At 47.1% G+C, this 17,647-nt stretch overlaps 1 protein-coding gene and 1 pseudogene across 3 annotated transcripts in view; both read left to right on the forward strand.

The window, feature by feature from the left end:
• Nucleotides 1-1,029: 1,029 nt before the first annotated feature.
• The window catches only part of TMEM65 (transmembrane protein 65), a 139,103-nt gene continuing 122,485 nt past the window's right edge, over nucleotides 1,030-17,647 (forward strand). The window contains exon 1 of one of the 3 annotated variants that reach the window (XM_062188017.1): nucleotides 1,030-1,822. In XM_062188017.1, the coding sequence (XP_062044001.1) occupies nucleotides 1,519-1,822 (304 nt within the window). In that variant the 5' untranslated portion in view covers nucleotides 1,030-1,518. The remainder of the gene's footprint in view (nucleotides 1,823-17,647) is intronic. The other 2 variants (XM_062188018.1, XM_062188019.1) reach the window with 2 other exon arrangements.
• Nucleotides 13,652-14,745, forward strand: LOC133758279 (WW domain binding protein 1-like; annotated as a pseudogene).

The raw sequence follows: 17,647 nt of genomic DNA on the forward strand, positions 1-17,647 counted from the left end.
TAAGTCAGAGCAGTGGTTTTAAGTGTTTGCATGCACCAATATTAATTAAGGGCCCAGTTTCTGGTTTCTGGGGGCCCCTGATTTTGCACATCTAATAAGCTCAGGGATACAGTTTCAGAAGCAGAGTTCGAGCAGTAGCAGGTATCAGTACCCGGGTTAAACATCGCACTTACATATTTATAGAGCATCTACCCCACACAAGCCTCTGGGCTGGGTGCAGCAGCGGACAAGATAAGGATGTGGTTTAGATCTTGATTCCCCTTGATCAGATTTGTTCTCTAAGTAGATTTACTCCCTAAGACAGCGTGCCTAAGTCTGTCATTAGACAGGTTCGGATAAAGCAGAAATCGCCTCCCTTGGGAAACGGTAAGGGAACACTTCAGTCTTGGGACCGTGGAAATCGTGGAGGATCGCAGCTTTCCACTTTAGCAGACAGGACAATAAAAAATGAGAAGCGTTCAGCCAGGAGAGGCCTGGAGTAGTCCTGCTGCGGCTCCAGCATCAGGGGTCTGCGGGCAAGAACGGGGCTGTCCTGGGTCTTGGGAAGGGGTAGCACCACAGCCAGTGCCTCGGTGCCAGACCGGGCGCGGCGGCGCTGGGCGCTGACCTGGCAAAGGGCGCGGCGGGGCGCTGCATTTCCCAGAGGGCCTGGACGAGGCGCTGCTCTCCGCCTGGCCAGCACCGGGCCAGGGAGCCGAAGCGGGGGACCTTCCAGGGCAAGCTCCAGTTCAGACATGGCGCCGGCTGCGCCCAGCGGCAACTGCACCCCCCTGCCCGACAAGGGGTCCACATCCCTTTTTCCCCGACGCCAAATGTGTGCACGCCTGCTCAAGGGGTGCGAGTCTAACAACTTCACTTGCCGGAAGGGGCGCCGCCGCCTGTGCGCGCTCCTTCCTCGGCCGGGAGCGCGACCCGAGCCCGAGCACTGCGCCTGCGCGGCTCCGCCCACTCCCCGCCCCCCGGCCTTCGCCCCGCCCTGTTACCTCCTGTCCTGCCGCTAGGGGTAGCGGCGGCGGCGGCGGCTGCGGCCTGAGAGCGTGGCTGCTGTGAGGGCACAGGAGCCCGTGCGAGTGGGAACGAGGGAGGCAGAGGGTGGGAAAGCCGGCGGCCGAGGAGGGCGGCGCCGGAGGAGGGCGGCGCGTGGCTGACTCATCCCTCTGGAAGATCAGACTGACAGACACACACTCGCCGAACCCGCCCGCCCGCGCCGCTCCTCCTCAGCCGGGAAGCGCCCGCCCGCACCGCCCTCCCGCCCTTCCCGGGAGCTCTCCGGGCCCGACCGCCTCAGAGAAAGTTTTTCTCGTCGGAGGCGCCGGAGCCGTCGCGGGCTTTTGGGAAGAGGGGGACGGAAGAGGCGGCGGCGGCGCAGGCCCGCGGCGTGCATGTTGCCCGGCGCCTCGGCTGCCTGTCAGGAGGACCTCGGGGCGGGGTCGGGCTGAGCCCAGCGTCTTCCTGTCGGCTCAGCCGCGCCAGAAATCTCCCCGGACTGTCGCGGGGGTCCCCGCTCCTCAGCCCGCCATGTCCCGGCTGCTGCCGCTGCTGAGGAGCCGGACCGCGCGCAGCCTGAGGCCGGGCCCGGCCGCCGCCGCCGCCGCCGCCGCCGCGCCCCGCCCGCCGTCCTGGTGCTGCTGCGGGCGGGGGCTGCTGGCGCTCGCGGCCCCCGGAGGCCCCCGGCAGCTGGGCACGCACCCCAAGAAGGAGCCCATGGAGGCGCTGAACACGGCGCAGGGCGCGCGCGACTTCATCTACAGCCTGCACTCCACCGAGAGGAGCTGCCTGCTCAAGGAGCTGCACCGCTTCGAGTCCATTGCCATCGCCCAAGGTAAGGGGGGCGGGCCGGGCGCGCTCCCCTCCCCCCGCCCCGCGCGCCTGGCACGGCCGCCGGGTGTGTGTCTGGGGGGGGGGACTTGCCGCCTCCTGGGTGTCCCCGAGCAGGTAGGACCGGCGCGGGTCGGGCCAGGCTGCCCGGGGCCGCGCTCGGTGGGCTCTCCACCTGCCCGAGAATCCCGAGCTCCGGCCTCGCGTGGCAGCCGACACGGTCGGGGTTTTATTTGGGTTCGCCTTGCGCCTCCCCTCCCGGCCCTGGAGTCCCTGTGCCCGGGCTGCCGCGGTGGGGACGTGCACCCTGGCAGGTGGCAGGCCGTGCGGGCTCGGGGAAAGTACTGCGGGCGCCGCAGGCGGGGAGAAACTTTGCCGAACGGTTGTCGCTCGAAGACGTACGGGTGTCGGAAAGGAGAGTGTAGCTTCATCACGCGGGGATGCTCTCCGCTGCCTGTGTCCGTGGACACACGAGCTGCGCTGGCTTAAACAACCGAAGGAAACATTTTCCTGGAAAATGGAAAGAGTGGATCAAACCAGCAACGCAGACACGTAACTCTCAAGTTAGGCTGCAGGTTGTGTTCTCCCAGAAGTTGAAAGAATGAGATCGATCGATAAGGATGTTGTGGCAATCTGTGGCTCGACTGTAGAAACCAGACTTCTGCGGAAAAGTGATTTGGAATGATGAAAGCAAAGCTATTTTTAAGCCAACATGTTAAAGTAGGATATTTTTAAAGCAAGTGCAGAATGTGGTAGGTCAGAGTTTGAAGCTAGGTGAAAAGGCTGAAAGTTCAGGAAACCAAAAGGATGAAAGGCGCACAGCACTAAAATGGATTCAGTCTTAAAATGTTTGCCACTCAATGGTTATACAGACAGAACACATTGCTACTATTTTCAATTCCATTCTCATGCGTTTGAAAGTGTTTAAAAAGTTTGCTTTTTCTCCTGCAGAAGTTGGTGGGTAGGTAAACATCCCATAAGTTAAGTCTGGTGCGCATTGACTTGGAACATGGCAGGATTCACTAGAGGCATTCAAAGTGAGTCTTCGGCCTGTGGGCAAGAATGAAGAGAAGTAGCTACATCATTTAAGCAAGACTTATCTGTACTACTTCAGGGATTTTTTTTTTTCATTAGTTATGCTAAAACCACTTTTTTTTTCTCAGTTCTGGGAATTGTGGATCAATTGAAAGTATTGGATGATTCCAGACGTTATTGATCTACAATGCTTTTAAAGGACTGTGTAGCATCCCTATCAATTCAGTTATTAAATATGTAATCACAGTGATACAGGATATCACAATCAATGGTAGCATATTGGTAATCTGTGTGTGCACTTAGGATGTGTTTTTAAAATATTTGGTTCAGAAACTGTGCTCCTTGGAAAATACTCTAGGCAGTCATATACTAGAATAATACTTTTTGGAATCTTACCCCATAGGCAAGACTATTTGCACACACATTTTACCTTTTCTAAGTAATTTCTTGAAAATTCAGCATTGTCAACATATTACAAGATTGAAGGGTTCTATCAATAGAATTTATAGCAGTTCTTGAAAAGCATGTCCTGCAATGAGTGAGTAAATTTCATTTCATACTTTATTTTTTTTTTTTGAACACCTGACATCATTATCATCGAAGGTACGTTACCTTTTCTTTTCTAAAATATTTGTTTATATGAAAGTCAGAGTTACACACAGAGAGAGGGAGAGGCAGAGAGAGAGAGAGAGGTCTTCCATCCACTGGTTCACTCCCCAATGGCCACAATGGCTGGAGCTACGCCGATTGGAAATTAGGAGCCAGGAGCTTCTGGGTCTCCCACACGGGTGCAGGGGCCCAAGGACTTGGACCATCTTCTAGTGTTTTCCCAGGTCATAGCAGAGAGCCAGATAGGAAATGGAGCAGCCAGAACTCGAATTGGCACCCATGTGATATGCTAGCACTGCAGGCGGTGGCTTTACCCACTACACCACAGTGCTAGCCCCACACTACCTTTTCTAATGAAGGTAAAATTTTTAAATTTAGCATGATTTTCAATATTCTGGAAAGGACTGAAAAACTTCAATCAGTAGAGATCATTAATATCAATTCAGTTTAATTAGATAAGTTATGTGAGAGATAAGTTAGTAATTTAAATTGCCTTTGTTCAGGAGAAATGGGCAAGGTTATAGGAGACAATGTAGTCATTATTATCTGCTGTTTATAAGCTAAAGAAGCTCAAAGTTTAATCATTTGTTTTTCAGTGTTATCGACTAAATCATTGCCCTTTGAATCAGATGACATTAGAGAAGCCTCTGCTTTAATTTTGGGAGAGTGTTGGTGATGTTCACTAATTTTTTTAATTTATCTTTTAATTCTACTTTTCCATGAGCTTTTTTTTTTTTTTTTTAAAGATTTATTTATTTATTTGAAAGGCAGAGTTACAGAGAGGCAGAGGTAGAGAGAGAGAGAGAGAGGTCTTCCACCCGCTAGTTCACTCCACAAATGGTTGCAACAGCCTGAGCTGGGCCTATCTGAAGCTAGGAGCCTGGAGCTTCTTCCCTGTCTCCCACTTGGGTTCAGGAGCCCAAGCACTTGGGCCATCTTCTGCTATTTTCCCGATCCATAGCAGAGATCTGGATCAGAAGTGGAGCAGCCAGGACTTGAACCCGTGTACATCTGGGATGCTGGCACTGCAGGTGGTGGTTTTATCCGCTATGCCACAGTGCTGGCCCCCATTATATCAATAGCTATTTTTTAAAAGATTTATTTATTTATTTGAAATTTAGAGTTACACAGAGGGAGAAGGAGAGGCAGAAAGAGAGAGAGAAAGAAAGAAGTCTTCCATCTGCCGGTTCCCTCCCCAATTGGCCCCAACAGCCGGAGCTGCGCCAATCTGAAGCAAGAAGCCAGGAACTTCCTCCGGGTCTTCCCATGCAGGTGCAGGGGCCCAAGGACTTGGGCCATCTTCTACTGCTTTCCCAGGCCACAGCAGAGAGCTGGATCGGAAGTGGAGCAGCTGGGTCTCGACCTGGTACCCATATGGGTTGCCAGCACTGCAGGTGGCTACACCACAGTACCGGCCCCAATATCAATAGTTATTATGGAGATAACTAGAATCATCACTTAGTAAATTACCTTAATCATTAGTCATTTAAGGTAAAAAGGATTTTACTTTATTGGAAATGTATACAGCTCAATCTGTTGCTGAAATCAGCATTTTTTATAGCTGAAAAATGAAAAGTTCCATTTTTTATTATTGCTTTTGAATAATGTTTTTTAAATACCTGAAGTTTTAAATGTCTGTATACTAAGAGCACTTTTAAAGAAATAAGTTTTCTGTTAAAAGAGCTGTTTCTTATTATAGGAAATGTTTTATGGCCTTGGAAAGTGTGCTACTGTGATCCAATGAACTATTTCGGCTTTCATGTGGAAATTTTACTGAAAAAACTCATCAATGCTTTGATATGGTAGTAGAGTCTACTGCTGAAATTTGACCATTATCTTTCTTATGTATTTATCAGTAGGCATGTGATATGGTCTGTGCTGAGATAACGCTTTAGAATCAACTTGTACTTGATAAGGTAGACTTTGTGGGGTGTCTTATCATGGTTAAAAAGGATATTGTGATTTTTAAATTACAAATTGATTTCCTTCCCAGTTTAAAAAAAGTTGAATGTTGTGCTTTCAACTTACCTGCTGAAGCTAATTTATTCCGGAAGCAGATTATATTCTGCCAATAGTATAAGTGGCTTGTTGTTTTTACAGGTAGGACTGGCAAGCTGACATTATTAGTTTTCTTTCTTTTTTTTTTTCTTTTCAACTTTTATTTAATAAATATTAATTTCCAAAGTACAACTTTTGAATTACAGCAACTTTTCCCCCCATAACCTCCCTCCCACCTGCAACCATCCCATCTCCTACTCCCTCTCCCATGTCATTCTTCATCATGATTCATTTTCAATTATCTTTATATACAGAAGATTAACTTAGTATATACTAAGTAAAGATTTCAACAGACTGCATCCACAAAGACACACAAAATATAGAGTATTGTTTGAGTAGTAGTTTTACTGTTAATTCGCGTAGTACAACACATTAAGGACAGAGGTCCTATATGGGGAGCAGGTACACAGCGACTCCTGTTGTTGATTTAACAATTGACACTCTTATTTATGACGTCAATAATCACCCGATGCTCTTGTCATGAGCTGCCAAAGCTATGGAAGCCTCTTGAGTTCACCAACTCCAATCATATTTAGACAAGGCCATATTCAAAGTGGAAGTTCTCTCCTCCCTTCAGAGGAAGGTACTGCCTTCTTTAATGGCCCATTCTTTCCTCTGGGATCTCACTCACAGAGATCTTTCCTTTAGGTTTTGGTTTGTTGTTGTTGTTGTTGTTGTTTTTGCCACAATGTCTTGGCTTTCCATGCCTGTGAAACTCATGGGCTTTTTAGCCAGATCCAAATGCCTTAAGGGCTGATTCTGAGGTGAGAGTGCTGTTTAGAGCTTTTGCCATTCTATGAGTCTACTGTGTATCCTGCTTCAGTTTTCTTTCAATATTAGTCAACGTTTTAAAAAATATTTTCCTCCAAATTTTTTGTAATTTTTTTCCTGCTTATAATTATTTTTGAAACTTAAACTGTAGTAGCTTCTAAAAAAATTTTTTTAAAGCTTTATTTATTTGAATGGTAGAGTTATAGAGTGAGAAGGAGATGGAGAGATAGAGAGAGGTTTTTTCTTTTTTAGAAGGTTTTTATTTAATGAATACAAATTTTCTATGTACAGCTTTTAGGAATAAGGTGATTCTTCCCCTCCATTCCCGCCCTCCCACCTCCACTCCCATCCTACCTTCTACTCCCTCTCCCATTCCATTTGTCATAAGATTCGTTTTTAATTCACTTTATGTACAGAAGACCAACTCTATACTAAGTAGAGATTTCAACAGTTTGCACCACACAGAGACACAAAATATAGAGTATAATTTGAAGACAAGTTTTACCATTAATCCTCATAGTACACCTCATTAAGGACAGAGGTCCAACATGGGGAATAAGTACACAGTAACTCCTGTTGTTGATTTAACAGCTAACACTCTTATTTTTGATGTCTGACCACCCGAGGCTCTTGACATGAGCTGCCAAGGCTATGGAAGCCTCTTGAGTCCACAGACTCCATCCGTTAGGGCCATATGCAAAGTAGAAGTTCTCTCCTCCCTTCACAGAAAAGTATGTCCTTCTTTGATGGCCCCTCCCCCCTTTTTAAAAAATTTATTTGACAGAGTTATAGACAGTGAGAGAGAGAGAAAGAGAGAAAGGTCTTTCCTCCGCTGGTTCACTCCCCAAATGGCCGCCATGGCTGGCACTGCACCGATCCGAAGCCAGGATCCAGGTGCCCCCTCCTGGTCTCCCATGCGGGTGCAGGGCCCCAAGCACCTGGGCTGATGGCACGTTTTTTCCACTGGGGTCTCATTCACAGAGATCCTTCATGTAGAACAGTTTTTGCTACTATGTCTTGGCTTTCCATGCCTGAAATGCAAGAGAGGTTATCTTCTATCCACTGGTTCACTTCCCGAATGACTGCAGTGGCCGGAGCTGGGCCAGGCTGAAGCCAGGAAACTGGAACTCCATCCAGGTCTCCCACATGGTTAGCAGGGGCCAAGAACTTGGGCCATCTTCTTCTGCTTTCCCAAATGCATTAGCAGAGAGCTGGGTTGTAAATGGAACAGTCAGGACTCCAACCAGTGCTCATATGGATGCCAGCATCACAGATGGCGGCTTAATCCGCTGTGCCACAGTGCCATCCCCAGCAACTTGGTTTTGAAAGATGGGTATTGGCCGGCGCCACGGCTCACTAGGCTAATCCTCCGCCTTGCGGCGCCGGCACACCGGGTTCTAGTCCCGGTCGGGGCACTGGATTCTGTCCCGGTTGCCCCTCTTCCAGGCCAGCTCTCTGCTGTGGCCAGGGAGTGCAGTGGAGGATGGCCCAAGTGCTTGGGCCCTGCACCCCATGGGAGACCAGGATAAGCACCTGGCTCCTGCCATTGGATCAGCGCGGTGCGCCGGCCGCAGCACGCCAACCGCGGCGGCCATTGGAGGGTGAACCAGCGGCAAAAGGAAGACCTTTCTCTCTGTCTCTCTCTCTCACTGTCCACTCTGCCTGTCAAAAAAAAAAAAAAGAACGATGGGTATTGCTCACTGTTTTATCCATTGCTAAGCATATACAACAAATTATCTCAAAACACAGTGGCCTAAAACAAGCATGTATTTTAATTTATGAAGCTCAGTAATCTTGGAATACCTTAGTTGGGTATTTCTGCCTCAGAGTCATGAAATTGAAATCAGGCTTTTGACTGGGACTGGAGGATTCATCTCCAAGAAGATTCACACTCACTCACATGAGCGTTGGCTAGAAGTGTCAATTTTTTGCCATATGTGTCTTTCCATAGGGCTGTCGGTGTTCTTAAGACATTTTGGGTGGCTGAATGTTCTTAAGACATATCAGGTGGTTCTTCTGGAAACAGTGCTAAGAGAGAAATACACAAAAGCAGAGAATCCCAAGCTGAAAGTCATAGTCTTTTTTTTGTGTGTGTAAATTTTTTCCTTAAGATTTATTTATTTTGAAAATCAAAATTAGAGAGAGAGGGAGAGAGAGAAAAAGAGAAAACTTCCATCATTGGTTCACTCCCCAAATGACCTCAGTAGCCAGCATCCAGCCAGGCCGAAGCCAGAACCCAGGGGCTTCATCCAGATCTCCCCATGGGTATCAGCGGCCCAAATACCTGGGCCATCTTCTGCTGCCTCTCCCAGGTTATTAGCAGGGAGCTGAATCAGAGGTGGAGCTGTCGGAACAGGAACTGGTGCCCCTATAGGATGCTGGAGTTGCAGGCAGTGGCTTAATCTGCTACTCCACAATGCTGACCCCCACATCCTTTATTAACCCAGTTTTAGAAGTGATTGATGAACCTTCCTCTCTGTAACTCTGCCTCTCAAATAAAAAATTAAATATTTTTCTTTTTAAAATAAGATCAGTAAGGGAAGTATAGACCCAACTAGGCCCAGCAAGAGGGGAAGTGCCAGGATGAGGAAATTTTAAGTATGAATTAAAGCAGAAGGAGAGATTTCCAAGCGGGGATGTTTACACTTCTGCCCAGGCAGAAAAGTTATTTGAAATTTTGCTATACTCAGTTATTTTACTAATACAGAAAGAAACTAGTTATAGCAGTATATTCTCTTTTAAAAATATTATTTTAGGGGCCAGTGCTGTAGCACAGTGAGTTAACACTCCAGCCTGAAGCACCGGCATCCCATATGGGTGCCAGTTTGAGACCTGGCTGCTCCATTTCCTATCTAGCTTTCTGCTATGGCCTGGGAAAGCAGTAGAAGATGGCCCAAGTCCTTGGGCCCCTGCACCCATGTGGGAGACCTGGAAGAAGCTCCTGGCTCCTGGCTTCGGATCAGCACAGCTCTGGCCGTTGTGGCCATCTGGGGAGTGAACCAGGGGATGGAAGACACCTCTCTTTCACTTGCTTGCTTGTTCTGTGTAATTCTGACTTTCAAATAAATAAATAAATCTTTGTAAAATATTATTTTATTTGAAAGGCAGAGTTACAGAGAGAGCAAGAGAGAAGCAGAGAGATTTTTACTCCCCAAATAGTCGCAGTGGCTGGAGCTGGGCCAGACTGAAACCAGGAGCCAAGAGCTTTTTCTGGGTCTCCCACATGCATTCTGGGGCCAAGTACTTGGGCTGTTTTCTACTGCTTTGCAAGGCACACCAGCAGGGAGCTGGATCGGAAGCAGAGCAGCTGGGAATTGAACCAGCAGCCATATGGGGATGCCTGTGCTGCAGGCAGGGGCTTAATCCATTACTCCCACAGCACCAGCTCCTATAATAATATATTCTGACAAGCTTAATCCTAATTCTAGGATATTCTAGGTATGTTAGAGTGACTTTATTACTAGTGATTATTGTTAATAGAAGTTAGATAATCAAAACATATTTCTTTCTTCTCTTATGAAATGGGTATATGTATTTAACAATCTTTAGTCATCGCTTGCATATAACTTGATGTCCAGAATTATGTAGGATTTCCATGCTATTATATCTCATGGTTTTGTGTATTGGGACAATAAACAAGGCTTTGCTAGATGATTTTCTGTTTCATGTGCTGTCTATGGAGATCATTCCATAAACTTCAGCTGGCAGATGAGTTGGCCAGAGGGTCCAAGAAGGGTTGGACTCAACTGGAAATGTTGGCCCAGGCAGATGTATGTGGCTTCACCAGCATGAAAATTTCAGAATTATTGCAACACTCTTAGATAGTAGGTCAGGGTTATCCAGTGAACATGTTAGCACAAGGATAGATAGAAGCTTTGAGACTTTGTCCCCATTGCTCCTGTAACAGATTACCACACATTTAGTGTTTTTTTTTTCTTTTTTAAAGATTTTATTTATTTATTTGAGAAGTAGAGTTACAGACAGTGAGAGGGAGAGACAGAGAGAAAGGTCTTCCTTCCATTGGTTCACTCTCCAAATGGCCGCAATGGCCGGAGCTGCACCAATCCGAAGCCAGGAGCCAGGTGCTTTTTCCTTGTCTCCCATGCGGATGCGGGGACCCAAGGACTTGGGTCATCTTCTATTGCTTTCCCAGGCCATAGCAAAGAGCTGGATTGGAAGAGGAGCAGCCGGGACTAGAACCGGTGACCATATGGAATGCCGGCACTGCAGGCGGATGATTAACCTACTGGTCATGGCGCTGGCCCCTGGTTTAGTTCCTTAAAACATGTTAATTCTTTGAGTTCTAGAGGCCCAGAATCCAAAGTGAGTCTCAAGAGGCTAAAATTAAAGTGTCAGCAAGTTTCTGTCCTTTTGGAATCTCCAGGGCAGAATCTGTTCCTTACTTCTTCCAGCTTTTGACATTCCTTGGTTCCTGGCCACCTCACTAAATCTCTGCTTCAGATATCATATTATCTTCTTTCACATTGACCTTTTTGCTATCCTCTTGTGTGGACTTTTGTAATTATGTTTAGGGCCCACTTCAATAATCCAGGATAACCCTACCCACTCAAAATCCTTAATTACCCAAAGTCTCCAGACATAGCTAAATGTTCTTTGGGAGTGTTGGGGAACATCATGGTTGAGAGCCTTTGCTTTTTTTTTTGACAGGCAGAGTGGATAGTGAGAGAGAGAGAGAGACAGAGAGAAAGGTCTTCCTTTTTCCATTGGTTCACCCTCCAATGGCCGCTGCGGCCGGCACATCTCGCTGATCTGAAGGCAGGAGCCAGGTGCTTCTCCTGGTCTCCCATGGGGGTGCAGGGCCCAAGCACTTGGGCCATCCTCCACTGCCTTCCCGGGCCATAGCAGAGAGCTGGCCTGGAAGAGGGGCAACCGGGATAGAATCCGGCGCCCCAACCGAGACAAGAACCCGATATGCTGGCGCCGCAAGGCGGAGGATTAGCCTGTTAAGCCATGGCGCCGGCCTTTTTCTTTTTTTTTTAAAGATTTATTTATTTATTTGAAAGTCAGAGTTACACAGAGAGAGGAGAGGCAGAGAGAGAGGTCTTCCATCCAATGGTTCACTCCCCAGTTGGCTGGAATGGCCAGAGCTGCGCTGATCCGAAGCCAGGAGCCAGGAGCTTCTTCCGGGTCTCCCATGCGGGTGCAGAGGCCCAAGTACTTGGGCCATCTTCTACTGCTTTCCCAGTTCATAGCAGAGTACTGGATCGGAAGTGGAGCAGCCGGGTCTCAACCAGCGCCCATGTAGGATGCCAGCACTTTAGGCCAGGGCATTAACCTGCTGCACCACATCATCAGCCCCAAGAGCCTTTGCTTTATATAAAGTTATTTCTTCAGTTGCTCTGCCACATCTCTCCATTTCATCTATCCTCCATTGGTACTTGCTATTATCAGTGCTTTTTTTTTTTTTCCTTCTAGTTCAGTGCTTTATTTTATATACATTTGTCTCTGGAGAAGGACAGAAAGATAATTTCCTACCCACTCATCAATCTCCTTACCTCTGTATAAAATAAATTAACTTTATGTTAACTGTTTTCCTTGATTATGTTGTCTCTTCATTTCTAAGTTCTTTACTGAATTCTAAATATTAGAAACTTAGGAAATAAGTTAAACACTGCTATAGGTTAATTCATCAATAATTAATTAGGTGATTCCATCTCAATAGTTACTTATTTATTATAGCCATTGGAATCATAATGATTTTGTGGATAGGAAATTGAAATAATATAATCATTAATTTATAGGGTCACCCACGGGTTATATAGAACCACAGATAATGATTGATCTTAAATATTGGGGATGACCTCATATGGAACTATTATTTGTGGAGGTTTTTTTTTTTTTAATAGAAATAACTTTGCATAGTCATATTCTGGTCTGATTTCTTTTGGCACGTATGAGCAGAAAATAATAGGAACAAATAGGGACTAACTCCCTGATTGCAATTTTACTATCATCTTACTCAAGTCTGCTGAATTAATCAATGTAGTTTATTTAGGATTCTAGCCTTGTCTTTGACTCACAGGTGTATGTCTGCTTTAAGTTAATGAAAACATTCCCCCAAAACAAGTAGTTATGTGTTAAAATCACCTCACGTGATCTGGTTACTAAGCAGCTCTTGTAGATAAAATACGTCTCAGGTTATCTCTGAAACATTTACTTTGGTAGTTTTTGATGGTAATGTGTTTGAACATTTTGCATTTTTTCCTCTGCCTTTGTAAAAGTATAATTAGCACAACTTAGCTTCTCCCAAACGACAGAGACCTTATGTATTTTAATACAATAATTTTCTTTGGAGATCCTTCTGTTTGCAGACATTCTATCATTATATGTGATGCTCCAGAGCCCTATGCTCCCTTGGCTTGCATGCTTTTTAGGCTACATCATTGTGGTAGTGAGATGTGTTGGCCTTAGTCTGCCCCACTTCCTCCAGTGCTCTCAGACGCTTCTACTCTTATTTTTTTCATTCATTCTTTGTGGTTGTGGTAAACTGTTTTCTGCTGTGTAAGGAGGACTGTGTGTTGGCATTCTGTTCGAGTTTTAATGTATGCTCTTCTGCTATTTGTCACTCTTCTATGGTGTTTTCAGTGTTCTTTTTATTTTCTCTCTCTTTTTTGAACATCACTTCCCTCTACTCTCCTCTATCCTTTTCAGTAGGATTTAATCTTGGTAGACACTTAAAGGACCACTACTCTTGTTTTTCCAGCAAACCAGTTGCATCTATAACGTTGTTATTGACCTTTGTCTCTTCAGGCTTTCACAGTGACAATCTTTCTTGTAATTTGCTACCATATAGATTATTCCTGTTCAAAGGAAATTGCTTTGGGCACCTAAAAGATAGTTGATAGAGGCATTGCCACTTATGAATCTTAAGTTTTAGGGGAAATTTAAGTTAGAATGATATTCTTACTTGGTTTAGTTTATATTAGTCTTCTGCATTTTAGAAAGCCAATAATAAATTATTTTAGATTATTTAGTATACTGTATTATTAAAAATATTTGTAGTTTTAAAATTAGCCAGGTGTTAACACATCTTCTGAATTGCTATTGTATAATGGTTTTTATGTCTTATAGAAGACATTACTGCCACCACTTCAGCTGCTAAGACTATCTGTACTACCATTACTTGGCAGTTACTGAGTATTTGCTGTGTGCTAAACATACTGGGCTGAGTTTTCATGTAGTTGTTTTGTTTACTTCTCTAGGATGGAGATAGAATTATTTCTGTTTTATAGATTAAGAAACTGAGGTGAGAAGGGAAGAAGGAGGAAGAGGGAAGAGGAGAGGGAAGAGGAGGAGGGAGGTGGTGGCGCCATGGTGGAGGAACAGGAGCAGGAAGGGAATGGAGAGGAGTAGGCTCCTGGGTAGCATGGCACTCCCGCTCCTCCAGGCGCTGCCCAGCCCCCTGTCAGCCAGGGCTGAACCCCCGCAGGATAAGGAAGCCCATGTGGGTACCAAAAACCTAAGCTACATCTGTGACAAGACACTGCCGTGGACAGTCTCAGTGCTGCAACTACTACTGTGAACTCTGGTGGTTCTGGCTGGTGTGGACCATCTGCATCCCCCTGAGCTGCTGCTGTGTCTGCCGCCACTGCCGAGCCAGGCACTGCCTGCAGGCCCAGCAGCGGCAACGTGAAATCATCCTGATCGCCTGCCAGGAAGCCCACAACTGCTCAGTGCTGCCATTTTATTTCAACTTTTTGCCAAACTGTCTACTGCCTCTTTATGAGGAAGTGGTGAAGCGACCTCCAACTCCTGCCCCACCTACCGTACCTTCCAGCTTCAGCAGCAGCAGCAGCTGCCTCCACAGTGTGGCCCTGCAGGTAGCAGCCCTGTAGGCACTGATCCCACCAGGGGCCCCCAAGGGGCACAGAGCAGCCCCTTGTCTGGGCCCAGCAGAAGCAGCACAAGACCCCCAAGCATTGCTGACCCTGAACCCTCTGACATGCCAGCTGACCAAGCAGCCCCCAAAGCCTCTCATGTGGAGCCCAGTGGCTCTGTGGCTGGTCTTGGGGAGCTGGACCCAGGGGCCCTCCTGGACAAGGACTCAGAATTGAAGGAGGAGCTGCTGAAAGATGACAGCTCTGAGCATGATAGCGTGCTCCCTGATAGCAAAGACAAGACACCAGGCAGACACTGCTGCTTCACAGGTGACTTCGACATCTAGGTGTGTGTGTAACCAGGGCCACCATGACGATGACCTCAAAGAGTTCAGCACACTCATTGATGATGCTCTGGATGGGCCCTCTGGACTTCTGTGACAACTGTCATGTACAGCCTCCTGGCGATGAGGAGGAAGTGCTCTGCCAGCCCTTTGAGGAGCAGGCTCGAGAGCCTGGGCATCCCCACCTGCCTTGGCAGCCCACTTGCCTGCTGCTGAACATCGTCAATGAGCAGGACTCCCCCAACTCCCAGAGCAGCAGCTCCCCCAGCTAGAGCGAGCCCTGCCCAGAACCACGGTAGGGGAGAACCACAAGAGAAGCACTAACGACTTTCTGAGAAAGTGGTACAGCCACTTTGGTATTTTTTCTCTCTTTCTTCTCTCCTGCATTTTCCTACATTTCCAGGTACAGTTTGGGGTGTGGGTGCCTCACCCCACATGGAGGACTGAGAAACTGATTCTGTGGTTTATTCCTCTCACCCCACCCCATCCTCTTCTGCCCCGTTTTCAAGTCAAATCTCAGCTACCTGTTTGGGTCAGAGAGATATGTGTTTTCAAAGCCCCCGAGGAAGAGGGCTGGGACTGTGCCCTGAGAAGATTCTTTTTATGCTCTAGTTTTACTTTAAGAGAACTTTGCTGTATCTAAGTCTAGGAAAGGCAACTTGTCTAGGCGCTGGGTAAAGAGGGAAGCTCACAGATGCCCCAGCATTGCCACCCGTGACTGCCAGCATCTACAGAGCTGGGATTGGATTAGTCCTTGGGGAGGCAAGTTGGGAGGGGCTTGTTCTCTCAAATCCCAGGTGACATGATGGGTGCATTGTGGGGCATCCTCCGCGTTTCCTCCCCTGGGCCTTTGGCTGGCTGCAGACTGGTGTGCAAGATAATTCTGCCTGCTCTTCCTTTTTTTTTTTTTTTTTTGTTTGTTTGTTTTGTTTTTCTTTTTCTTTTAAGAACAAACAGAATCCATCTGAAAACAAGAAGCCTACCAGTGGACAGGCCAGAATTATCTCCTAGGAGAAGGAAGTTTGTGGCTCTTTCCCAAGGTAGACTTCTGAGAGCCTGGCCACAGTAGAGCCAGGAGATCTTTTGTGTGCAGGCTTAGACTGGGGCTGTCTCTGGAAGCTCTGTGAGCATGAGGCCCTCGCCATGGTGGATGTGCAGCTTCCACATCTCTTTGGCGGCTGTGCCCACAGGACCAGTGCCATCCTCCATCCCAGGACGGGGTGGCAGCCTTTGTGTCTCCCCGTTCTTTGCAAGCAGACAGGCCAAGGAAGCTGTGGGTGCTGCGAAAGGGCAGTCCCATTGCACACGGTATTTTCTCTTTGATTTGGAAAAGGGTTTTTTTTTTGTTTTGTTTGTTTTGGTTTTGTTTTAAAGACTACTTAGGAGAAATACCTTGGTTACCTGTGGTTTTCACTCTCTGTCCCTGTTCCCCGCTTTGCGTGGGGTGATTCCTTTCTTGGTAGCCTACATAAAGGGTCTGAGTAGCCGGGGAGGCAGGTGAGGGCAGCCATCCAGAAGGACCACAGCATCCTTCTTATTGCTGCTTGGCTCCAGATGCCTGGTTGAACTTCAGTAGTAAGCTGAGCAGAGATGGCAGACGGCTGAAACCAACATTTCCTGTGCCGCCGTATTCATATGAAGAGTCTGGTTCTTTCCCCACTCAAATGGTGATGCTTAGTCTGAGCTTTGATGTTATGGCAAGAAAGGAAACACACACACACACACACACACGAAAACAGACAAATCCAAGGCTGTGAGGTGAATGTACATCTGTTTGGATTCCACAAAACCAAAATCCACGTCGAACAAAATAAAGTCTGTACACAGTGATTTTTGGATGATTGTGTGTCTGTCCGTTGTATGTGAGCCCCGAGCTTTGAATGGCAGCCATTCTGCTCACGTGAACCGCACGTCTGGAGCAGATGTGGCCCTCTCAAGGTAATTTATGCATTTACTGAACACATGTCTGACTGTGTACTCGTTGTATCCAGCAGCATTGTCGACGGCAGGCCCCTGTGTTTGCCAGAGGTTCTGTGCTCAGGGTAGAGGTTTTACTCTGCCCATCACTGCGATTTGCACAATTTGCTCCGTGGCCCCTCGGAGGCCTGTGTTCTGTTCCCTGTACATGGAAATGCGCTCTGAACCTGTCTGCTTTCCTCAGCCACTCCCAGCCCTCCATCTCAGCACCCGGGAAGTGTCCACAACCACATGGGACAGAAGGCAACGGTGCTGTTTCAGAGAGGCTCCTGATTAGACCCTCAGCGACAAGCTTGGGCTAGCGGTGGCCAGTGGCCCTGCCCGGAGTTGGTTTGACACTCACTTCCCTCAGCTGAGGCCCAGCAGGCACGGCCGCAGCCCTCAGATGCCTTTCCTTCCACCCTTTGTATGTTGAATCCCGAACAACTCACTGAAGTGTCTCAAAGGAGAACAAGTTTTAGTAAAATGAATCCTGCTTCAGTTAACTGATCTAATGGAAGAATTCTGAACCTCAAGAAGAGTGGGGATCTGATCCCAGTGCTGACTGTTAGAGGCACTGCAGTGCCCCTACCCTAAAGACATGAGAAGAAAACTGGGCCCAAGGAGGTGGGCTTGATTCCTGAGACCCAGCCTGGCACCTGCCCTGGGAGACCACCCCTGCCAGGAGACAGTGGGATGGACATAGGGAACTGAAGGACAAGCTAGGGGGCCTGGGAGGCAGAGTCCAGTTTTCCAGGTGAATGAAGAGAAAGGGGTGAGTGGAGGGTTTGGTGCTACAGTGGGGGAAATTTGCAAACGCTAACACATTCCTGTGCAAGGCCCATCACCATTTGTCAGTTATTGTGAATTTGTGTATTTTAAGCAGTAAGATTCAGCTGGTCAGACTTTTCTGGGCAGTCTCGGTGGTGCATTTCTTGTACTGTGATTGTTCTGAAGACAGAGTGACTCTAACCACTGACCACTGTGAGAAGCCCAAATAAAAATCAACCCCCCCCCCAAAAAAAAAACAAAAACAAAAACTGAGGTTATGAGTAGTTTGCCCAAAGTCTTTCAACCTGTTTGTTGGAGTAGAGTTAATAACTTAGTTTTGTGTTCTTACTACTACTTTCTGGATACTCACACCTGGGATCCTTCAGATATGTTGGATAAAAAAAATATTTCAAATGCTCATTAAAAGTGAAATAGGGGGCAGGCATT

Source organism: Lepus europaeus, chromosome 4, assembly GCF_033115175.1.
Source record: "Lepus europaeus isolate LE1 chromosome 4, mLepTim1.pri, whole genome shotgun sequence".
NCBI lineage: Eukaryota > Metazoa > Chordata > Mammalia > Lagomorpha > Leporidae > Lepus > Lepus europaeus.